The 25,497-nt window shown below is 44.3% G+C and overlaps 1 protein-coding gene across 9 annotated transcripts in view; it reads right to left on the minus strand.

The window, feature by feature from the left end:
* Window positions 1-25,497, minus strand: part of WRN (WRN RecQ like helicase) — a 97,425-nt gene that overhangs the window by 52,709 nt on the left and 19,219 nt on the right. For all 9 annotated transcript variants that reach the window (XR_012645491.1, XM_074993833.1, XM_074993837.1 and 6 more), the window contains exons 6-14: window positions 20,662-20,811; window positions 11,584-11,656; window positions 9,540-9,654; window positions 6,890-7,310; window positions 6,094-6,174; window positions 5,494-5,641; window positions 4,181-4,256; window positions 3,066-3,133; window positions 2,734-2,842 (exon numbers count right to left, since the gene is read on the minus strand). Coding sequence is in view for 8 of the 9 variants with exons in the window: in XM_074993833.1 (XP_074849934.1) it covers window positions 2,734-2,842; window positions 3,066-3,133; window positions 4,181-4,256; window positions 5,494-5,641; window positions 6,094-6,174; window positions 6,890-7,310; window positions 9,540-9,654; window positions 11,584-11,656; window positions 20,662-20,811 (1,241 nt within the window). In the remaining variant the exon portion in view is untranslated. The remainder of the gene's footprint in view (window positions 1-2,733; window positions 2,843-3,065; window positions 3,134-4,180; window positions 4,257-5,493; window positions 5,642-6,093; window positions 6,175-6,889; window positions 7,311-9,539; window positions 9,655-11,583; window positions 11,657-20,661; window positions 20,812-25,497) is intronic.

Raw genomic sequence — 25,497 nt, forward strand, 5'->3', positions numbered from 1 at the left:
TTGTAACCTCAGGGGAATGTACAAGAGCATCAAGAAGACATTAGGACCCACCCAGAACAAGATGGCACCTCTGAAATCCAAATCTGGTGAAGTCATCACTGACAAAGCCAAATAGATGGAGCGCTGGGTCGAGCACTACTCCAAGCTGTACTCACACGAGAACATTGTGGTCGACTCAGCTCTCGATGCCGTCGAACTCCTACCAGTAATGGACGAACTGGACCAGGAACCAACTGTGGATGAACTGAAGAAAGCCATTGACAACACTGCAGTAGGAAAGGCTCTGGGCCAGGATGTTATACCACCAGAGGTAATCAAGTGTGCCACGGACACTCTCCTGGAACCCCTACATGAGCTACTGTGCCTGTGCTGGAGAGAGGGAGAGGTTCCACAGGACATGCGCGACACTAACATCATAACCTTGTATAAGAACAAAGGAGACAGAAGCGACTGCAACAATTACCGTGGAATCTCCCTCCTAAGCATCACTGGTAAACTGTTCACTCACGTCATCCTTGGCAGACTCCAGAAGATTGCTGAGAGGGTGTATCCTGAATCACAGTGCGGATTCCACGCAGAGAGATCTACCGTCAACATGGTCATCTCTCTGAGGCAGCTGCAGTAGAAATGCAGGTAGCAGAGGAAGCCACTCTACATAGCCTTCATCGACCTAACCAAGGCCTTCCACTTGGTCAGCAGGGATGGACTGTTCAAACTGCTCCACAAGATAGGTTGTCCGCCACGGTTACTCAAGATGATCCAGTCTTTCCACAAATACACAAGAGGAACCGTCCAATACGATGGCACATTATCGGATGCTTTCAGCATCAGGAGCGGCGTCCAACAAGGATGCCTCCTTGCTCCAACGTTGTTCGGGATCTTCTTCACACTCCTCCTTATACACGCCTTTGGATCTTTAACAGAGGGCATCTTTTTGCACACAAGATCTGACAGGAGACTGTTTAATCTTGCAAGGCTGAAAGCTAAATCTAAGGTGCAGGAAGCCCTCATCAGAGATATGCTGTTCGCAGATGACGCTGCTGTAGTGTTACACACAGAAGACCAGTTTCAGAAGCTGCTGGATTGGTTCTCCAAAGCATGCAAGGACTTTGTGCTCTCCATCAGGCCAAAGAAGACAAACGTACTTGCTCAGGACGTTGCTGATTCTCCATCAATCAGCACTGACAACTACACATTAGAGGTCGTCCACGAGTTCATTTACCTCGGGTCCATCATCACTGACACCCTGTCCTCGGAGACTGAGCTAAACAGGAGGATCGGTAAAGCAGCCACAACTCTGTCCAGAGTCAGCGAGAGAGAGTGGAATAACAACAAGCTGTACACTCACACCAAAATGCAAGTCTACAGAGCCTGCATCCTCAGCACCCTCCTTTATGGCAGAGAGACTTGGACCCTGTATGCCCGCCAGGAAAAGAGGCTGAACGTCTTCCACTTGCGCTGCCTCAGGCGCATCCTTCGAATATCATGGAAGGACAGAGTGTCCAACACTACCATCCTTGAGCAAGCTGGAATCCCAACTATGCACACCCTCCTCAGGCAGCGGCGGCTCCGCTGGCTTGGCCACGTCCACAGGATGAATGATGGAAGGATCCTAAAAGACATCCTGTATGGTGAGCTAGCCTCTGGCAAAAGACCTCCTGGACACCCCCAGCTGCGCTACAAAGATGTTTGCAAGAGAGACCTCAGGGAAGTAGACATCAAGCCAGATAGATGGGAGGAGCTGGCAGACGATCACAGCAGATGGAGGCAGGAACTATACAAGGGCCTTCAGAAGGGTGAGTTGAGGATCAGACAGCTAGCAAAGGAGAAGCAAGCCCACAGAAAGCACAGGAAGGACCTGCCAGACACCCATTACATATGCAACAGATGCAGCAAGGACTGTCACTCTCATGTGTGTCTTCACAGTCACAGCCGACGCTGCAAATGAGGATGCCAAATGGAACTATGAAGGGCATGTTCCATAGTCTACGTAGACTGAAGGATGCTATTACTGTTCTATCAAGAGTCATTTTATGAGAGACTCTTGATTTTTTGGTCCAAGTAAAACAGAAGCTGAAGACTGAACAGCAATAGGGTCCATGAGATCCTCTCAAGCAGAAGTAGCACCTGCAGCACTGGCCATCAGTCCAGGGAATTGGGCAACAACCAAAAAGACAGAGCTTGAAACCCAAGGGCTCAGTATCTGCCATGAGGGCAGGAAGGTGGAAACATTTGCAGAAGGTGGCTCACTGGACAAAAGAAGCTCCCAAATAAGAACTACTACTAAGCAAACTAATTCTAACCTAATCTTTAATGTTAAAAATACATTATTTATAAGCCGTTCGCTAAATATTCAGACGTGGGATGAAACTGCTGAATTCTGATGGTCACAGGTGGCAGGAGGGAACAGAGATGGATGCAGCCACAATGCCCTTTATTCACAGAGTGAAATGGTGATCGCAAAGGCAAGAGGGTAGGTGCTGGATTCTCTATCACTTGGTATCTCTGAATCACAACTGGATGTCATTTCATTAAAGATCTGCTCTGGCTCAACTGGAAATTATTGGGCTGGATGCTGGAAGGGTGAGGGCTTCTGGCCTGTGATATGCTGAGGGTCAGAGGAAACAGGCTTAACGAATGTCAAAGCTGCAGCCTTTCACACCCCAGCAAATGGCAGATGCAGCACAGACAGATTTCAGCAGAAACATGATGCCCTCCTGTGACGTCACTTACTTAAGCTGCAGCACTTGGTCCTCCATCAAAGAAATAAGAGGAGAGATGACTATTCCTGTACCGCCTGTGCATATGGGTGGAAACTGGAAGCACAAGCTCTTCCCATAGCCTTAAAAAAATAAACAAATAAATTAAAAACCTCACACCAGTGACAGGAGTGTTAAATACCTGAAATTCTAATTTCTCCCCACAACCCTATTGGCATCTCACTTTCCCCATTATTGTACTTCTTAACACAATAAATTCACACAAGATCATTTTTAGACCATGTTTCCTACAAAGCAATCATAAAAGAGGCTGACATAAGTTCCTATGACAAAGTATGTACTTACCAGTTGCCATGACAACAAGATTATCTCTTTTGTCTTCTAAAACGGAAGAGATCACTTTCCACTGGACCCTTGAAATTAAATACACACTGATTCGTTTTTATTTGCCTATAGGGAACTTTACCATGTGCTACTATACAACATATCTGGCATTCACACATATAATACTGCAACTTAAGTAAAACTATCAGAGCTCAATAAAACCACAATTGGAACCACCTTCTTAATTTTCTAGGTGTGCTTTCTCTCCTCACACTCTACTTACAGCCGAACCATGCTTGCTTTTCTCTGACAAGAAGTCCCACTGAAGTCATTTTAGGACTAAGCATAGGTGTAAAGAAAGCAGGAATTATTTTATTCTGTTTATATTGAAACCACCACCACATAATGATCTAACACCAACAAATCTTAGAGGTGTTTGGTGGGCAGAATTCGTACACATTACTGGATAGACAAGGTGAATGAGGGAATATATTTTATTGGTCCAAAAGAAGATACTACCTCACACATTTCACTAGTATCCTGGGACCAACCCAGCTACAGCCACACTGAAATATGCACATTATTGATAACTAGGTAAGCAAGTAGTTGCTGCAAGCCGATGACTGAACTACTACATAATTTGTTACAGTACGCATACAAAACCAATATTTCATAACAGTGATGATGTATTATGAATCCATCTTCCGTATACTAGCACTGTTTGTAGCGCAATCTGTTTATTACTGTCTTTTGTGCATTACCACACTGTGTTCTTTCACGCTATGAGTCTAACGGAGAGATTAAAAATACCCTCAGTTTTGAAGTTCACTGTGACAAGAATTAGTAATTAACTTTTGAAAAGTATTCTGAAATTCACTAGAACAAGATCATCTAAACAACACCTTAATGACAAGAACTCAGGGTATTTCCTCTATAAACACATTTACATACGTACTTCACTATGAAATTTAATATGACTGCTCTTCAAGGGAGGGTTTGTGCCATTTTTGCTTGTCTTCTATACCAGTAAACTCGTTGGTGGTGTTTATTATAAGCAACAATAGAAAATCATTATAAAGTAAACAATAGAAAGGAAATGGACACATCCATTATATGATAATTGATAACTCACTTACGGTTTAAAACCAGAATGTCCAAAATATCTCTTTAAGCACATGATTTGTACTTCACTAGGTAGAGGCAACAAAGGATCTGAAGGAAAAACAATGCATTCCTATTTAGCTTTACTAGAAGTGAAGAGCAATGGACTGAAAGACTACATCTACACTAATGAGTTTTTTCAAAAAATCCTGCACTGCGTCTACACACAAAATGCATTCTTTTCATATTAAATTGGAAAAAAGCAGCACTTTTCCTGGAGTCCCGCATTCTTCTCCCAGATGAGGAAAAGCACCTTTTTCTGAGAGATCCTTCCATGAAAAAAAAAAGTGTGTAGATGACCCAGGAGCCCTTTTTTGAAACAGCGGTCCTCATGGCGCTGGATTTTTCAATCCCTGGCCTGTTCTTTCTAAAGAGCAGGGGCTGTGTGGACACACTCTAATGAAAAATCAGATGGATTTTTTCAATTCGCTTTTTTGTGTGTGGACGCCATATTTTGAAAAGATTTTTTGGAAGAGATCTTCAGGAAGCACTTCTTTCGAAGGATCACCATAGTGTAGATGTAGCCAAAGAGATCAGGAAGTTTGTTGCGATTGATTTCCTGGACCCTTGATTCACACAGTGGAGTCCAACAAATTGAAAAATGTTGTTAGGAACAAAACCATGAATCTCTTTCTGCATGCCAAGTTGATAAGCTTATTTCTTGGAACCTATATAACTGCATGAAATACTACCAACCAATAATCTTAGCATATTTTTCTCCATTACTATTTGTGACACATCAGTTAACTGTGACTCCTGGGAAATAGCTGAGGTGAAGTCAAGTCAGGTGGTTAATTTGAAGACAGCCTAGAGGAAGAGAGGATTTCAGGCACAAAGGGTCGGGCAGGCCAATTTTCACTTTGGCAGCACTCCCCACGCAACTTGTCTCCACATAACCAGGTCTCAAACTTGGGGTCAAAATCACCCAGTTGAAGACAGACCAGCCAAGGTCCACAGATGGGACACTGACATGATGAGAGGAAGACAGGCTATGAAGAGGGCATCAGTTTGGGACAAATGTTTTCTAACACCATCTGCCTTGGTCTGAGTACATATCCAGTTTTAGTTTAGAAAGAGTCACCTATACTTAGTCAAGGACAAAATTTGTCTCAAAATTATCTTTTGATCTCATTGAAAGCTATAATTCAGAACTTTAGTGTCTGTCTGGTGACTCCATCTACTGTAAACCAACCAGGGTTTCACACTACCTCCTGAATCTGCTTCCTCACACAGTACAGAGTTGTTGTCAACTATTACTCATACTTCAGACTGTAAAATCAATATTTACCCCAGGTCTCCTCCTCCTCCTCCTCCTCAATGCCTTCATCTTCATCATCATCTGGAGGAAGGTGCAATTTTGTGCCATCAATTCCCTTGCTTCCAGCGGAAGTGGAGTCTGTTCGACTGACTTTAGAATTGTCTACACCTTCTACAGACTGAAAATTGGAAGTATAAAGTTAACTTATATTGCATGAGGGGGAAATGATATGAACAAAGCCTGCCATTTTGTTCTGTGCCCTTGAGCAATATTACATCAAACAAAATGGCAGGTTCTGTTCATTATCCAGCATGGCCAATCTTACATGCTTGTCAGGAAAGCACTGATTAATTTTAATTATGTGAGTAGTTCAGTGGGATGGTTCATCGGCTTAATTTTAAGCATGTGCTCAAGTGCTATGCTGGATCAGGGCCAGAGTGAGGGGACAGAATAAACATGACAGGATGATTTCTGATTTTTGTCAACTATGTTAGAATATGCTGGAAAACCTCCCCCCACTTTAACACACACATGCCCCATTAACAAACAGACTCTCTCTCTTCTTTCTTCTCCCAAATAAAATGACTAGCAACTATCTCAATGAGAGAAACAAGTCTTAATGGCACTTACTTTAAGCATCTCCATTTCCAGTTCATCATCACTTTCAATAACACAACCAAGATTTTGTTCATTTCTTCTGGAATACAAGTCCTAAAAGAATGTTTCAAAATAAATCTTTATGTCACTGAAAACACGCCACCCTCCTTCACTCTTACAGACACACTACTCACAAATCGTTCAATTTTTAGCTGCAGATAACTCTTAGCCAAACAACTGTCTGGCCTTTCCCATAAAAAAACATGTTTAGAAAAAAATTAGGGGAAAATTGCAAATTGCCATAGAAGTTATAAGATTCTATTTAAGAAAGATGCAGGCAGAGCACTCAAAGGAAAATAAAGTGAAATCTATTACAAAAATGAAAAGGAATCTATCCCTATCAAAGAGAAGTCTCTGCAAAAAGTCTGCATTTTATGAACTCTGTAGTCCTGGTCGTGCCTTGTGATACAGCTGCACAAATCCAGTATTCATAGTAGGACCTTTGGAAGTGTGTCCAAAGGCAGAATTTGGCCCTCTAACCCTTGAGATTCACTGTAGAAAGAGTGACTCTAGAGTTTGGGTAGGCAGCGAAGAAACAAAGGCTAAGAGTTACTAGCGCTAAAGAGAGGTTCAGAGACTGATGGGTTTTGTTGATACTAACCAAGCTACAGCTTTACATTCAGCTTTGGAAAAGCAGTTCAAAATCTCTTCCTCTCTCATGCATTAACTGTCACTCTATGAGTAAAGCCATTAAACTCCCTCTGTACATTACTAGTAGGATCACCTTTCCTGGTAATGGTCATCATTTGTATGGATTTTACTCCATTACCTCAAATGCAGCAGCCTCACTTAGAATTTCTTCCTTGGCCTGAAGTTCCAACATTTGAAGTTCATATTCAGTAATGTCCAGTGACATTAAGCATTCTCTGTCTTTATTCTCCTGAGATCTGCTGTCTGCACTCCCATCTTGTTGCTCAGGCATACTGAGTTCCATTTCACCTCCTTTCAGGTGTCCCCCACTGACACACAGTGACATATCATTAATGTCATCATTTAAATCATCCCGAGGTCTTGTGGGAAATGCAGGTGTTTCAGCCTTTTCTACTTCAACAATGGAAGACACAACTTCAGATTTCGTAGGCGCTGCAACACAGCTGCTTCCCATCTCTGCTTGGGTGTTGGGGTCACCAAGCAACATGTTTCTTAGGGCACTTATATTTTCTGACACATCAGTTAAAATTTCTACAGCTCTAGTAGGGAAAAAAGGAGAATTAAAAAAAGCTGTAAATACTTATTATTGTATGTATCTTAAAAGTTGCTTTTAAAAAGGTAGTTCTTTCACTTAACGATAATGCTAACACGTAGCAAAACAACAACAGAAAGGGTAGTCTATACACTATCCAAACCAAAAGCAGTCAAATAGCACTTTAAAGACTAGCAAAATAGTTTATATATAAAATATATACATATTTATAAATGTACACAAAATAGTTTGTCCTCCTTGCTTACTGTTTTTGGTTCTCTGTGCCTTAAATATTGAGTCTGTTCTGGTCTGGCTATGGGCTGAAGAAGTGGGTCTGTCCCACGAAAGCTCACCTTATGAACTATTTTGCTAGTCTTTAAAGTGCTACTTGATTGCTTTTTGTTTACGTAGCAAAATAAATCTCCCCAGTTCCTCAAAACTTCCCAGATGCAGATTTGGTTGCTCAGCTGGACAAAAATCTTTACATGTATACAAAATTCTCCTCAACTAAAAATCAATACACAATATTTACATTTCTCGTGGGAAAATGATTTTCATCATGCAGTTACGCTGCTCTTGACACCAGCAGTTCCAACTCAGGCCAGGTAGTGGTGAGAAAGAACTGAAAGTGCGCTCATTTGGCTAACTGCTTTCTCCTCTGAGCAGAGCAAGAGGAGAGCCGAGGCGCAGACACGAACCTGTGGACTCTACTTGCAAGAATTCTCCAGTCTCTGGCACATGGAGCACAGGTATACCCACAACAGAATACACAAAGGAGCCAGCATTCAAAGAAGGTCTGTCACTTTGAAAGGGCATATAGCTCTGAACAAACATTGTCAGCTCACAAATACAGTAAGTATCAGTCATGAAGACCAGTTTAGACATTCTGGTGTACTGTGTGATCATCTCAGACTCAGCTGGAAATCAGGAAGTTGACAAGGTACAGAAACTTTCATGTGCAAATTTTTAGGAAGACAGCTTTTTGTATTGGATTTATATGAGAACTAACTGAAGTTTTGACTGTAAGCCTGTGACTCTCAAACATCTTGATGGATGATCATTTAAAGAGACTGGATGTCCCTGTGATAGAGTATCAACAATGTGCAGACAGCATTCTGCCCTATGCCTCTTTGCACCAAACCTAAATGGAACAATTTCTAGCAAGATCTTAACAATTGTATTTAAACAATGAACAGCAAGAAGCAACCAGAAACTAGTAATCAGCTACATAAACTAAAATCCGTGCAAGACCATCAATTTTATGCAACCACGTATCTTGAGACCCAACGAATCCCCAAACACACTGAAGAAGAGATATGCCCCTCCCTGATTAGAAGGGTAGCTGCACTAAGTATCCAAAACTCATTGGTCACTTGAGCAATTGCTTAAGGTAGGCTTTGCAACAATGTAAGGTTCTCAGGCTTCATGGCATATTTCAGATTGCTACACAACCTGGGTGGCAGCGTTAAGCCACCAATCCTCTGCTATTACACAAGGAAAAGTTGTGCTTTGTGTGTTTGAGTAGAAAAGTGAAGTTTTTGCATGGACTGATGTTTCTTTTTTAAAAAGGTGTTGGTGGCAGTGGGGAGGTTTACACATTGTGAGGGATGCTCCAACAAGCTCTTATGAGATCAACCAGCACAAACAAGACAGACCGTAAAATTCTCTCTGCCTGGATGCATGGAATTTAAAAACAAAATCCTAAAATAGGAAGGGAGTGACTCTGGAAAGACCGTTGTGCCAGGGATACAGCTGGCAAGAGGGGATAGACTAGCAAAAAACAAGTCACAAACCCTGCCACCCCTCAGACTATATGGACCAGATGTAAAGCAAGAGTTACCGAAAGAAGGACCTTGAAGCAGATCTGAGCTCAGACCAAAGATACCCAAGTCCCTATCCCTCAGCCAAACCCCAAAGAGGTAACCAAAAGAGGCCTAAGATACACATCACCTTTATCTTTTCCTTTGGCTCCCCTTACCCAGAGCAGAAAGAAGGAAAAGAACTTATGCTAGTTTATTCTGGAGAATCCCTTATATGCTTCAAGCAAGGAAGGACACTTAGCAGCCCATGCCATGGTCTGGTGTGGACCCAGGAGGCCCTCACCCACCACAACAAACACATGGCTCTGTAAATACAGATATAGATATACAGATTGGGTATCAATAGTACAGACAAAAGAACATATCACTGAAAAGGAATTCAAAGACAAAAGATGGAACATATTTGAACATCTAACCTCTGTGTATTCTCAAGATGTCCAAAAGTGCTGGGAAGACAATTAGCCAACTCCATCATTTCTTCACCTAATGAGGAAAGTTGCTTCTTGACATCATTTGGTAACATCTCCCTATCTGTAAAAATAATGTCAGTGAAGTTTATTTACAATTAACTCACTTCTCTTCTCTACACATACAAAAATACTTACTAGAGAGTTACTAACTCAAAAGAAGCTGGGGTTGCTTTAGGTAATAATTAGTTTTGACTACGTACCATTTTCAGAAGCAGCCTGATAAGGTGCTTCACAGTGCAGGGGGAAAATGGGACCCAGCTGGAACAAACCATCCCTACCGACACCATCCAGACTCAGTCCTGCAGCAGATCTTACAGTGCTCCTTCCATTGAACCACGTGGGAGCCAGCCAAACAGGCCAAAGAAACTCAATCAAGCAGGAACAGACACAGAAATAGACACCCAAGTATTGTCACAAGCACAAGCCGACACCAACACACTCATCACACAATCTTGAATCTAGACTTTCTCTGCCCTGTGCTGATTCATTGTTTGCTCCAACCCCCTCACTCAAAGGGTCCATCTACACTTACCCTAGTTGGGATGCATGAAATTGAACTACTGAGGTCAAGAGTCGACCCCTGTACTCCTCATTCTTTCAAGGAGTAAGGAAGGTCGACAGGAGAGTTTCTCCTGTAGACCTCCATCAGTGAGGACAGCCAGATAAGTCAATCTTGGATACGTTGATTCCAGCTATGAAATTGCCGTAGCTGGAATTGGAGATCTAGGATCAACCTCCCCTGGGTCTCTTCACTTTGAAGCAACAGAAGACACTGTATCACAGCATTTTTGAGATGTGGCCACTTCTGTAGGTTCCTCAGAATGAAATTAGGAGTCTAGCTTTAAGCTCCTGTTTTTTAAGAATCTGGACCTAAGCCTCTTTGGACAGCAAACTTGCTTCATTTAAACAAGTCTTATCACCTCGGCATGCTACCAGACTACTAACAGAGTGAATAGCCCACACATTTAGGTTGTGTTCACAGACCCTGATCCTAGAAAGATTTACACAACTTTGAGTATGCCAACTGACTTCAGTGTCATATCCTAAAGGTGTTTAATTTGTTACAGCTCGTAAAAAGTGAGCAAACACACATGTGCATCTGGCACAAGCTGCAAATATAGGTATCTACTAGTCACAGAAATTAAGCTTTGTGATCAAGAATGGTACAGCCTACATAGAAAGAGAATAAAATTTTTTCCATGGGGCTTTTCCTAGAAACAGCATAGCCAAAAGCAACAAAAAGGTTTTTCATTTAACTCATTGTTTCTGAACAAGCAAATATGGGATAAGCTCTTCTGAAAAATCTCAGCATGTATTTATATACCTAAATAGGAACTATTGGGAACAAGCATTTTACAAAACCTCGACAAGATCTCTAATGAAGCAAGCTCAGAGAAATCAGATGTAACATTTTCCATTAAACTTACAAACCTTATATACCAAAAAAAAAAATCTTGTATGTGTTTAGGACAATGCCAAAGTTCAAAGTTTGCTGGTATTCCACAGGATATTTGCATCACCTGAGCTATGAAGAAGAAAGCCCAGCTTTCGCAGGTCTCACTCCATGGCAAGATGAGAAGCAGAATACATTATGGTACTCCCATCTTTCTCCAAAGTAGTTGAGGTGGCACCAAACTGCTATGATTCAGCATGAATTGCATGTGAGGTGGCCAATAGTTTATTCAAGCATCTGACCCTATTACAGTGTGGCATACCAAATGTAAATATAAGACTGAGATCTCTTACTAGCACCACCCCGCCCCCCCCCAAACTTGAGCAAACACCACAGAACAATGAGACTGTACTCGCATGTCACTTACTGCCCCTTCTGGAAAACATTTAGCTAACAAGATGATACAGGGTGATCTAAGAACCCAGCTGGAATGCTCTCACTGACAGCTCTCTGTAAACACCAAACAATCCAACGTCCAATTACGAGGGGAAAAAAACTAAACACATACATTCTTTATCCTTTTAATTTGCAATTTACCTTTTTTAATACAACAAAGCTTCTGGCCACAGTTACTCATACTTTCCAGTTTTTGGTAAATGAGGAAGCCAGCCTGTGAAGGAAAGCAAAATAAATGTAATGCATTATGCTCCATACAGATCACATTTTATATTCTTCTTCTTCTATGCTTGGAAAAGCTTAAAACAAACTGGACAAGCTACAAATTTCTTTCCTAATCTTAGACATGTATTCTATTTAACACTAAGTGAAGGATTTTTTCCCAGAACAATGTCAATGATGGAACATTAAGTCAGAGAATTCAATACAAAATACAATTTAGTCTAACACTTTCTTAAAGTACAGTTATGAGTGTAGAAACATATGAATGATTTTAATTAACATTTCAAGATGTTAGAGGTGTGTTTGTTTATCTTCAAAACACCAGAAACACAGAAAATGCCTTGTTAACCCCTTGTTTAACAAGTCACCCAAGCTGCCTTTGCTCTACACCCATAGGCCCAAACTATAATATAAAGTTAGGGTCACATCTACACTACAGGCTAACTTAACACTGAGGACTTCAAGGAGGTTCATTGACTCATCTAGATATCGGGCTAGTTTTACCACAGGTTACATAAAAAGGACTAGCAAAGTATGTACAAACAAAATATCTAACAATGACTTGTTTACATTGTTCTACAACGTTCCCACTGATTTCTTCAGTCATATGCAGATTTTTTTCTATCTATGCACAAGGAAAAAAATTATGTGCACCAAGGCATGTGCACCACCAGTAGAAATAAAAGCCTCTCTGGGGGCGCTCTCCTAATTAGCTGGACTGCATTTGAATCTCTCCTGAGTGGCCACACAAACGCTCAGCTTACAGGGAATGCTGCTGGACATACGCTAAAAGGTAAGTACAGGATCTATATTCCAAGTGATTTGGTTTTATAATTACATGGTAAAAATGAGAAAGTAAGCAATTTTTCAGTAATAGCGTGCTGTGACACTTGTGTATTTTTACTCTGATGCTGTAAGCAGCCAGTTTTTAAGTGAGAGAAAACATGGTGGTACTCAAAACAAATCAGACTCCTGAAATGGCTATAGTAGTCTGGAAAGGCCGGGAGCCACTTAACTATGGCATAGCTAGTAGATTAGTACCATCTGCCTCGGTATTTCATGACACATGAAACATTGGTAAATTACCTCCTCTATTTTCATTTAGTAGCCTTGTGGACTTCTAACAATTACTGTTCCAGGTAAGCTCCTGGTTAAGTCTCGTAAGTGAATGTCAAGATACTGTTTCTGTAAATCTCTGGTTCATGGCCCATCTCTAAGTATATTAGGAAAACCAACATCTACTGAGAATGAAGAGAACTGCACATTGACCCCATAAGCGACTTCATGCAGAGTGAAGCCTGGACACAGTGTTGGACAAGCTCTTGGAAAGAGAAGTTACTCGCCTGTGTATTAATGATGGTTCTTTGAGATGTGTCCCCGTAGGTGCTCCACAGTAGGTGTCGGGCTCACCCCGGTGCCGCAGATCGGAAATTTTCAGCAGTCTCTGTCAGGTCTTGCATGCACCGATGCGCGCCAGTCCTTCGCACGATCTGGTCCCCGCCAGTTCCTTGACCAACCGCCCTGGATGCTTCTGAAAAACGCGAAACAGAGCTCCAAAGCAGGGAGGAACGGGTGGGTAGTGGAGCACCCACGGGGACACATCTTGAAGAACCATCTTTACTACACAGGTGAGTAACTTCTCTTTCTTCTTCGAGTGGTCCCCGTGGGTGCTCCACAATAGGCAACTACCCAGCAGTGACCCCAGTTAAGGAGGTGGGCGTCCGCTTTATGTGCAGCTTGCCCTTGATAGGACTGCTGTCGATAAGCATGTATCCTCATCCAACACCCGGTGCATGGCATAATGCTTGGCAAAGATGTCGTAAGATGACCAAGTCGCCGCTCTGCAGATGTCTTTTAATGAGATTCCTTTGAAGAAGGCCATTGATGCTGCCATCGCTCTGGTGGAGTGAGCCCTGGGCGGAACTAGCAGAGGGGTCTTACTCAGCTCATAACACAGTCTTATGCAGGATACAATGTGATTTGAAACTCTTTGTGAGGCTAGGCCTTCCCCTTTCAACCTGGGTGCGAGAGACACCAGGAGTCTGTCCATTTTCCTGAAGGGCTTAGTTCTGTCTATGTAAAAGGCCAATGCCCTCCTTACAACTAGCAGGTGCAGCTGCGCCTCTTTGCTGGAGTTGTGAGGCTTAGGATAAAATGAGGGTAATACTAATGGTTCGTTAATGTGGAACTCTGAGGAAACCTTTGGAACGAAGGCCGGGTGTAATCGTAAGATCACCGCTTTTGAGAATACTGTGCAGGGCGGCGTTGCCATTATTGCTGCGAGTTCGCTCACCCTGCGGGCTGACGTAATCGCGAGAAGGAAGGTTGTTTTCAGGGTAAGTAACCAGAAGGGTACCGTGGGCAATGGTTCAAAGGGTGGTCCCGACAGCGTGGAGGACCAATTCCAAACTCCATGACGGTGACAGCGGTTTCTGAGGGGGGTACAAGTTTGCCAGCCCCTTTAGGAACCGTGTGACCATAGGATGGGCGAATATGGTTGGCCCTTCCTCTTTGTGTTGAAACGCTGATATAGCTGCAAGATGGACCTTTAGTGAGGATAGGGAGAGTCCATCTTGTTTTAGCTCCAGCAGGCATTCTAGAATTGCAGTTATAGGGACGCCCTGAGGAGCCAACTGCTTGGAAGAGCACCAGGAGATGAATCGTTTCCACCTCTGCACGTAAGTCCTTCTGCTGGAAGTCCTTTGACTGGACTCCAAGACTTGTTTCACTCCCGCCGAACATGCGCTCTCTAAGGCGCTCAGCCATGGGATTAGCCATGCCTGTAGGCAGAGTCCTTGAGGATGTGGGTGCACTATGGACCCCTGAGCCTGCATGAGAAGGTCCGGCACTACCGGTAGCGGGAGTGGCAGGCGGCATGACATGCGCAGAAGCAGAGGAAACCATTGCTGTCGGTCCCAGGTTGGGACTACAGCATTATGCGTGCTCTCTCTCTTTTGGCTTTCTCTAGAACCTTGTGAATGAGTGTCGTGGGAGGGAACGCATAGAGTAGAGGGCCTTTCTATGGCACCATGAAGGCGTCCCCCAAGGATCCCTGTCCTATGCCCACTCTGGAGCAGTACTGAGGGCACTGCTTGTTGCTGTAAGTGGCAAACAAATCAATTTGGGGAACCCCGTTTGTGAAATACTTGTCGGAGCAGATCGGCACGGATCTGCCACTCGTGTGTGAGCGCAAAGCGCCTGCTTAGCTGGTCCGCCTTCACGTTGTGGACATTGGGTAAGTATGAGGCTTTTAGCGTTATATTGTTGACAGTGCACCAGTTCCACAACCGGACTGCCTCTGTGCATAGCGCACGCGATCTGGCCCCTCCTTGTTGGTTGATATAAAACATGGTGGAGGTGTTGTCGGTATTTATCCCAACTACTTTGCCGTGCAGGTATTTCCGAAAACGTCTGCAGGCATTGAACACTGCTCTGAGTTCTAGTATGTTTATGTGCAATGCCTTTTCCGGGGGGAACCATAACCCACGAGTTACTTTGTTGCCGATGTGCGCTCCCCATCCTATGTGGGATGCGTCTGTCATAAGAAAAATCGCAATTTGTGGTTGGCGGAAGGGCACCCCTACTAGTAAGTTCTTGGGATCTGCCCACCATGCCAGTGACCTGCGCACCTCCACTGTGGGCGATACTGCCCTGTGGATGGTATGGACTATCGGTTTGTAAACGCTCACCAGCCAATGCTGCAGGCCCCGCATATGCAGCCTGGCATTCTGTACCACGAATGTGGTGGTCACCATGTGCCCCAACAGTTGTAGACGTGTTAGGATTGGCACTGTGGGGCTGTACGTCATTACTTGTACCAGGGATTTGATGGTGCGGAAACGGGCATCAGGCAGGTATACTCTTGATGTAGTAGAGTCTATGCGTGCCCCTATGAACTCTATATTCTGCGTAGGCTCGGTCTTTGATTTCGAGAGGTTGATAACTAGGCCCAATGAGGCGAATGTGTTTGTAGTGACGTGTATCATGCGTAGGACCTCTGCCTTCGAGGCCCCTTTCAGTAGGCAGTTGTCCAGGTATGGAAACATGAACACACCCTGTGTGTGTAGGTAAGCTGATACTACCGCCAGTGTTTTGGTGAACACTCTGGGCGCCGAAGAGAGACCGAACAGAAGAACTCTGTATTGGAAGTGTTCCCTGCCTACTGTGAAGCAGAGAAAACGTCTGTGTGCTGGGTGAATAGTTATATGAAAATACGCATCCTGCAAGTCGAGGGCTACAAACCAGTCTCCATCGTCCAATGCCGTAAGTATGGAGGCAGTTCTAATCATCCTGAAACGCTGTTTGTGCAGCTGTCGGTTGAGGGCCCGTAGGTCCAGGATTGGCCTCCAGCTTCCTGTCTTCTTCTCTGTTAGGAAGTATCGTGAGTAGAACCCTTTCCCTTGGAATTGTTCCGGAACTCTCCCCACTGCCCCTATGAACATGAGATGGTCTACCCCCTGTTTTAACCTTGTCTCGTGGGAGGGGTCCTTGAAGAAGGACTGGGTGGGAAGTTTCGGTGGAGGTAGTGATTGGAAGGGGATCGTGTATCCCGTGGCTATAATTTCCAGTACCCATGTGTCTGTGGTGATGTTTTGCCATTGAGAGTAGAATGGTTTGAGCCGATGCTGGAACATGTGCTGGGATCGGCATTGAGGGATGGTCTTGATATTGCAGTCCTCGACACATCCGTCAAACTTGCTGTCTCAGGGCTTGCCCCGAGGGTGCACGACCCTGCTGGGGGCGTCGTCTGGGGGCCCTATATTGTTGCTGCTGGTGATAGCGCCCTTGGTCATAGCTCTGTTGGTATTGTGTACGCTGAGGTTGATAAGCGTAGAGCCTTTGCTGGGGGTAAAACTTCTTCCTCCTGTACGGAGCAGTATATATGTCCAGGGTCCTAAGTGTGGTTCTCGAGTCCTTGCTGGTGTGTAGGACCGAGTCAGTTGAATCTGCGAATACCTTCTGTTTATCAAATGGAAGGTCTACGATTTTTGTTTGCAGATCTCTGGGAATGCTGGACGTCTGGAGCCACAATTCCCTACGCATTACCACTGCTCTGGCTGTGGAGTGTGCTGCCATGTCTGCCACGTCCAGGGCAATCTGAACTCCTGTTCGTGAGGCCGCGCAGCCCTCTTGGATGATCGCTTTCAGCACCGACTTCTTATCCTCTGGAAGGAAATCCATGAGGGAAGTAAGTCTGGAATAATTGTCGAAGTTGTGGTTTGACAGGTGTACTGCATAGTTTGCCATTCTGAGCAGTAAGGTAGAGGAGGAATAGACCTTCCTACCGAACGTGTCTAATTTCCTCGCATCTTTTTCTGACTCTCCTGATTTATATTGGGGTGTCTTGGATCTATGCTGTGATGATTCGACTACCAGGGAATTTGGTTGGGGGTGGCTAAACAGGAATTCCATGCCCTTGGCTGGAACAAAAGTATTTCTTATCCACCCTCTTATTTGTGGGAGGGGTGGAGGCTGGAGTCTGCCATATGTTGGTGGCTGATTCCATAATCGCTTCGTCTAGTGGGATGGCGATCTTAGATGAAGCTGGGGGTCTCCAATTTTTCAGGAGTTTACGATGTTTCTCCTGCACCTCTGCTATTTGAATGTCCCGTGTTTGTGCTACTCTCATGAATAGTTCTTGGAATTGCCTAAGGTCGTCCGGGGGGGAAAATATCCCCGGGGACAACCCCCTCATCTGGGGAGGACGAAGGGGCGTCGCTATGATATACCTCCTCTAATTCCTCAGATTCCTGGATTTGTTCATATGCTTGCCCTTTTGAGGATTCAGAAGGGAGGTCCAGGGCCTGTGGACCAACGTCCGCCTGGGAAGGCTGTGCTCTTCTCACAGAGTGAGACTGTGTAAAGGGGTGTTGGCGAGGTGTGGGTGGGGATCTACCCCTGGATCTGGACCCCCTGTGCTGGTGTACAGTATGGTAAGGACGGCCATAAAAGCAGGGGCAACGGCCCGGTGATGGGGATCTGGACCACGATCGGAAAGCGTATGCATGGGGTCTAGACGAGCGTGACCTCCGTGATGACGCCGACAGTGGCGGAGATGCTCTGTGATAGTATTCATAGGGATCCCTACTGGAGACTGGTGAAGGTTGTCTGAGCCAGGGGGATGGTGGTTGAAGGAATGGGGATGGAGGTCTGAAGCAGGCCATTGGAGTTGCTACCTGGTGTATTTCGGGGGGGGAGCTAGGCAATAACAGCAATGCGATGACGTCCGGGGATGGGCTGCGGTGCCAGGTTTTGGCCTTTGCTTTTCCCCGTCCCAGAGAAGCAGGTGCCACTCCCTCCAGTGCCGGGGACCTCGGCGCCGTTGTGGGTGCCGCACTTGGTGCCCCTGTGCACGGCGCCGCGCGGATAGCTTCCTCCAGCACCGTTGGGTCCCGTGCCGGGTACCCCTGCTCCAGTGCCGCAGGGCTCGATGCCATGGGATTCGATGCCGCCGATTCCGGCGCCTGCGGCACCCCCGGTGCCAACCGCTTAATGGTCGGAGTTCTCGGTGCAGCTGTGTGCGCTACAGTCGTCCCGCTTTGAGCGGCCCGCGGGTCAGAGCCCTGTGCTCTGCACGGCCTGCTCGCAGGTGTTACCGGCAAGGATCGAGCTGGGGAAAGCTTCCTTTTCTTTTGCACAGAGGTGGTTAGGGAAGCCACCTTCCTCTTGTGCGACCCTGAGGGCCCCTCTTTATGGGGCTTCTGCGATGGTCCAGGTTGGAGGGCCTTATCAAATAAAATCATCTTCAGCCTCATTTCCCTGTCCTTTCTGGCTCTGGCTGTGAGCTTGGAACAGTGAGGACACTTGTGTGGAACGTAGGTCTCCCCAAGGCAACGAATGTACTCGCTATGCCCATCTGAGGCAGCCATGGCCTCGCGGCATGACACACATTTCATAAACCCTGTCGAGGACATCTCGGCCCGGGCGTTTAAGTCTTTGAATGTCAACAGGGCACTTAACAGCTAATCAGTCCTGGAAAAGATAACATTTGCGGCTTTTAGGATGGCAGACCGCTTAGGGCAGCCGCCTCTGTTCTTCTCTCTTTTTTTTTTTTTAAAAACTATATCTACATTTAAATGGAACAACTTTAACAGTGCTAACTAAAACTATCAACTAATAACTATTAACAAAATTAAAACACAGTTTTATCTTTCTCAGACGTTGGAGCTGGAGCAGAATCCGTCTGCAGCCGTTGGCGGTTGAGAAGGAACTGGCGGGGACCGGATCGCGCATGTGACCAAAGGCACGCGAAGGACCGGCGCACATTGGCACATGGGTGACCCGACAGAGACTGCTGAAAATTTCCAATCTGCGGCGCCGGGGCGAGCCCGACACCTACTGTGGAGCACCCACAGGGACCACTCGAAGAAGAAAGACTTTTTCTGTGCCGCGTTCAATGTTATAATAAGATGGTGTGAACAAAATATGCTCTTCAGCTCATCTCAGTAAGGAGATGGCCTACTGAATCAAGCACCAACTGTAGCTTCTTTCAACATTTTGCCTAAGCCCAGGCAGACAGAATTACAATAGTCAAGCCTGGAAAAGTTGAAGCACGAACCACTGTGGCCAGGTATTATGATGAAGATGAATTTGATGCTACTGAGAATAAGTATTCCTACCTATCCCAAGCTGATTAAATGAGGGGCCTGTATGAGACAAAGGGGAGGAGGTCAGCATCTGGAGATTGGGGAAGTCAATCTCCTGCATTTGGTTGGTTTCATGAACTTCCCAGGGAGAAGAGGTGGACGGAACCCTTGCAGGAGAAAGCTGTGGTGCTGAGATGTGATGGGAGTCCCTGGGGTAGCTGGCAGGAGTCATGGGCAGAGAAATTCTATTAAATGGACATTATATTAACCTCCTTTGCAAAGAACTTTGAGATTTGTTTGTGTAAGGGGACACTTATTGTAATTACTTCATTCCCATAAGCAATGTCCAGTCAACTGCCCCTCTCCATTTGTCCTCCATCCTTTTTCTAAAGATAATGAAAATTGTTTCCAAAACTACTTCTATTGGATATTATGCCTGACTAAGGGTGCTCTTGCTATTTCTCTGAAGGATAACTTTTCCTGCTAAGAGACTGTGTCATTAGTGTGCCCCATGAAAAAAAATGTATATTGGGATGGTATCAATTCTGGTTGACAAGACCTGACATGTCTAATATTTTTTTCATCATTCCTAGTCTAATCCACAGAACTTAAGTTATTACTGAAGATGCAACAAGCCTTTGACCTGTTTAGGCAATTTCAATCCTAATATTTTAAGTTTTATTGGTTTATTCATCTAAACTCTATAATTTTACAGACTAGTCACAAAACAGACGTACCTAGAGAGAAAACAATACCAGGGAGAAAAGCCTCCAATGAATACATGGTTAAAATGAAATCAAGTATCGGAAGTGTCTGCCAGTAGCCTATGCCGTGTGGCCAAGGCCAGCCTGCAACAGAACAAATCACCTGGCAATCCAGAGTACAGCTGGGCCTGATTGGTCGAGGGAGTCAATAAGATGATACTTAAGCATACAAGCTATTCAACACTTTCCTGGCCCACAACTGCGCTTAGTCCTTTCTCCACCTTCACTGTCTGTAGCCTTGCTCCAGCCACTATATCTGCTCTTACTCCAGCCCCCTGATTCTTCCTGACTTCAGACAAGCAACTCAGGTCCACAGCTCTGCCTCCTGTGACTGTGGTTCATCCTTCAGCATAGGCCTTGGTTTGACACCTAGATACAACCCTTAACTTTCTTCCTTTACCCAGGTCATCTGAATCAGTTCTAACTAGTAGGCCAGACTCTTGCTCTGATCACTAGGCCAGTTTGCCCGCAGCTTATTTACTGACACTACAAAGCTTTATAGCTTTTTGTGAGGCAGATTTAATATTAACAATTTTGTTGTGAATTCCAAGATTGGTGAGTAACACTGCAGCAAGATACTAGAAGGTCAAGAAATAATAAGGAATTAAATAGTTAAACATGGAACCAAGATCTCTTTTTGTACCCACGTAAGCATCAGTGGCTGCATACAACTTCTGCTCCTCGGTGAGTGGAAATTCTTCCCAGTTACCACAGCGGATACTCTTGTCCTTCAGAAGCTGTTTGCCGAATAGATGTTTCACCAGGCCGTTCAGACTCCATATCTCCTTACATTTCAGCTAAAATAGGAAATATTTATTAAGTTCAAAGCAATTGTACATGACAAAAATATTTTTAAGAACGCAGTAAAATTGCTGATTCAACATCACAAGCAGAGGATATGAACAAATCATAGTTAACTTATTCCTCAACAAAAATGACTGACCTAGAGATTTAGAGATGGATTCTACTCCCATCGGAGTCAACTGCAGCATTACAACTGAAAAACTTCAGCATCTGTGCCCTGGCACAGTATTCCAGTACAGCGTTCCCTTCTTGCCAACTAGAATGCTGCATCAGGGAACCCTCAGCATATGAAATGAGGAGCTGATGTCCACATCATGGCCAAAAGGAGAAAAATACACCACACAAGTGCTCAATATAGTCATTTTAAAGCAATGATTCTAACCTATTCATTTCATCATCTTAAAGTTTTTATAATGTTTTCTTAAGATGACACATTTCCCATTTACTGGTGATTTTTTCAGGTTCCTAGCATATGGTTTTGGGTTCTACTAAACTTTAGTTTCCCCGAATTTAATTTGGTACAGTTCTCTCAAAACAGATGCAAAAGCAGTCTTCTACAGGTTGAACCTCTCTAACTGTGTACTCTCTCGTCCGGCAACACCTGTGATCTGGCATGATTTTAGTTTGATGGCTATCCAATTATCATGGGGGTGGCCAAGTTTCCCATGGTCCCATAAAGTTTGTTAACAGCCACCAGTTCTTGGTCTCAGTGTTCTGTACTGTTATTTAGCTCTAATTTACTTCTAAATGCCTTCTAAGAGGCCAGCATGCAGTGGTAATTCTGCTAGACAATTTTGACCTCCTGTTGTCCAGCAAATACTCTTTTTCAGCACCCGTTGGGTCCTGAGGGTGCCAGACTAGAGATGTTCAACCTGTATAAGCATTGTTAGGAGAAGTAAGTGTGATCAGAAGTTATGTTCTCTTTATCTGTAGTCTAGCAATATGGTATTAAACCGGTGGAGACCAAAATAATTTGTTCTGGTCCCAGATATTAGAGAATCTTAGATTCCCAGGGCTGGAAGGAACCTAAGGAGTCATCGAGTCCAGCACCCTGCCTGCAGCAGGATCAACCCCGACTAAATCATCCCAGCCACGACTATGTCAAGACAGACTTAAAAACCTCCAGGGATGGAGGTTCCACCAGGTATAGAACCCTTTGCTCCAGATTTTCCTTGAGTTAACTGATCCAGTATACAAGTATTTCCCTATGTGACCAGACATATCAATATAAACATATGTGCACTCTGGATTTTATATCTGAGGGTTCAGTCAACAATTACCACTATCTACATTAGGGATCTGGTCAGATACTGGCATAGGGAAGTTTTATGCTGGTGGGACAGAGAAAAGGGCAGATGTAACAGTAAGTGTTCAAAATTGAAAATGTGAACTACATTAGCTATGCTACCTTTGGGAATTTAGACACTGTTCTGTGTATTATGCTTTCTGACAGTCATACAGGGAACAGAGACAATGAAGTACTCACTAATACATTAATGGGCTCCAAGGCTACAGCTACCTAACTCAAAATAACTTATACAATTTGAGCAACACAAATTGCATAAGTCATTTCAAGGTAACTTATTTTGAGGTCAGTGCCATCCAAACAGCACCGAAGTTCAAGATAAGCACCTAGCTCGAACTTCCCACTACTATTCTCATGACAAGAGATAGCAGGAATGAAATACTGCGCTTGAAATAGCCCTGCTATTATTTCGAGCATGGTGTTTAGATGTAGGGTTGCAGGAATGTATCCTGAAACAGCAATCACAGTCTAGACATAGCCCAAGAGAGAACAGTTATTCAGAATGACTGGGAGTAAAACCTAGAGAGGACCAGACACACAGTCCACCTAGCCCAGTGTCCCATCTCCAATGGAAGCCAGTACTAGATGCTTCAGAAGAAGATAAAAGAAACCCCACAGTGGGCAGATGGGATATAACCTGCTCCCCACATTAGGTTTCATTTCTTAGACTTGATAATTAAGAGAAACGCTTAAATCCCGAAGCTTGCGTAATATCCCTTTCCAAACACTAAGAAAAGGTATAATGCTGCACATTCTTGTTTTTCATATAAGCTGTACAATCCTTCTTTGGGCTTTGATAAACTGCAGCCTCAACAACTCTGCTGTGTACATGGAGCCAACGGATTTAATAAAACACCCATGAGGACACCCAGGTTTCTTCCCTGAACTGACAGAGTTAAACTACTGGTACGTTTTGCAGGGTTGTAAACGTTACCCTCAGCCGTGCATTACTTTGCATTCATCCACACTGGCTTTCATTTCACATTGAGTTGCCTTTTTGCCTAGCTTGGTTAAGTCCCTATGAATTTCCACACTGCCCATGACTATCAAACAACTATCCCATTTGCAAATTGTGCTACTTCATTAATCACTCCCTCTTCCAGATCAGCAATAAAGAATGCATCCAAAAACCCCATGTTAAAATGCCATCACTCAAGATAGGAAATGCCAGTATTAAAATTTCAGCTGGAACTCTAATTTGCCCCTTTGTGTGTATGCATTTTGCTACATGCAGTAATTACATGAGCATGATAATGCATTGTCCACAGGACCCTGTGTTGTTCAATATCCCCTTCCTCCTACCGTTAGATCTTGCCTCCATGCACTGCTGCCTCCCAAACACCCTGCATCTTCTCCTATCTCCTCACCCTTCTTCCATAACTGTCTGCAAGCAAGAAGCTTGCGTCTTCCAAGTACCATCTAGGCATTAATTGCAAAAGCAATGACAGCACAGGAAAAACAGGCCCTCTGCTTTCAGTTTCAGTGAGCCAAAGCTGCTTTCATAGGCATGGAGGAGCAACTGCAGATAAAGTTCTGCTCAGCGACAGGATGGCAGTCATTCTGTGGGGATGCTGCATGTGCGCTCCAGCCACACGTAGGAGCTGTCAGTGGCCAAAGCATGCTGGTTCAAGAGAATTTTTGGAAAACTTAGCTTCTGAGCTCTAAGCTGCCTCCAGTGATCATACACGCCGGCTTCCGGTCTACAAGAGGAGTGCTAGACATCTCCCCAGCCCTTGTCCTTATTCGGCACCAGTACTTGTGCTGATGCTGCTGGCGTACGCCACACTCAGGCAGAGGTACTCCAGCTCAGAGTCTGCTGACCCAAGGTTGGACTGGAGGTGGAGTGCTGCCTCCAAAGGGAACTTCAGGAGCTGCTTCCTATCTTTAAGGTTCTAGGCTGAAAGGTCTTACAGACTGCACAACAGTCTTTCTAGTGGCCCTCTCCTGAGCACTTCATGCATGACGTGTGAGGATGGCTTCTTGGTATGCACTTGCCTCAGGCTCTGAAGCCTGGAGACCCCAGCATGCCCTGGTGCCAAGAGAATGCAGGAGGGAAATTCCCCACCTCCCAAAGAAAACTTATTCTAACGCTAATGACTTATTAATTACTAATGAACAATGGAAAAATAGGCTTTATATAAGGCTATAAATAGGCTGCTGAACAGGCTTGTTGAGACAAGAGCACAGGGCATCCCCAGCTAACTATCACCAACGTTAAGAAGGAACTGAGGGGGTGGCAGCTTAGCATAACTCTATGCTGGGCACCATGAATGTATGACTCCCGGGGTCACTAACACCAACCTGACGGATGCTGTTACAAGAAATTTCTTCCAGCTACTGTGCACATGCACAAGCCTGGTTGGAATCAACATGAACAAGCATTCAAAAAAGAAATGTTCATCTAAGCAATGGGACAATGCAAGGTAACTGTGAAGAACTCTCCCAGGGCAGATGAAATTAAGGGCTGCTGAGGAATAATATGAATTTCTCATACCCTTAACTGAGTTCTAAATAATTAACTGTATTATTGCTGGAGGATGACGTGGTCATCACCACCAATAGTGCAACAAAACCCACTGGTCAATGGGCAACAGCAGTCAGAAAAATAAACAAGTGTTAGGACTCAAAGAATGATGTGGAGAATACTATGGAAACATGTTATTTTTAATATAAAGTAATAATTTTTCCTCATCTGGACTACTGTGATTAGTGCTGTCATCCCACTTAAAAACAATACAGCAAAAAGAGAAGGTTCAGAGACAGACCAACAGGGGACTGAATCAGGGCATGGAAAAAATCTCATACATTAATGGATATTGAAAAGACAGAAATTCTTCACACCTTAGAGAGGGGACGTGATAAAAATTTAAAAACAACAGACACCACAGGCATTGCTGCCCAGAAACCTCTTTTCTCCTTCTCTCGTAACACAAGGACAAGGAGACATTCAACTAAATTGAAAGGTTGCAAATTCAAAATGGATAAAAGGAAATAATTTTTCACACAATGAGAAATTGGACTACTGAATTTTCTGCCACAAGAGACCACTGAAGGCTTATCTATGCTTACTGCCAGGTTGCCACAGTGGAGGACAATCTTCCAGGGTTCAATTTAGCAGGTCTAGTAGGGACCCACTCAAACACTATGCACCCTCCTGTCGAACCTGGTACTCCTTGCAGTTGTAAGGAGTAAGGGAAGTTGACAGGAGAGTTTCTATTCTTGTAGCTGGAGTTGCATATTTTAGATCTGCTTTCTCCCCTAGTGCAGACTTAGCCTTAGACAAAAAGCTTAGCAGGATTTACGAAAGGATGAAACGTTTATATGGATAACAAGAATAGCAACGGTTATGACAGTAAATTTTTAACTATCATAG

Source organism: Carettochelys insculpta, chromosome 4 (assembly GCF_033958435.1).
Source record: "Carettochelys insculpta isolate YL-2023 chromosome 4, ASM3395843v1, whole genome shotgun sequence".
NCBI classification, from domain to species: Eukaryota; Metazoa; Chordata; order Testudines; family Carettochelyidae; genus Carettochelys; species Carettochelys insculpta.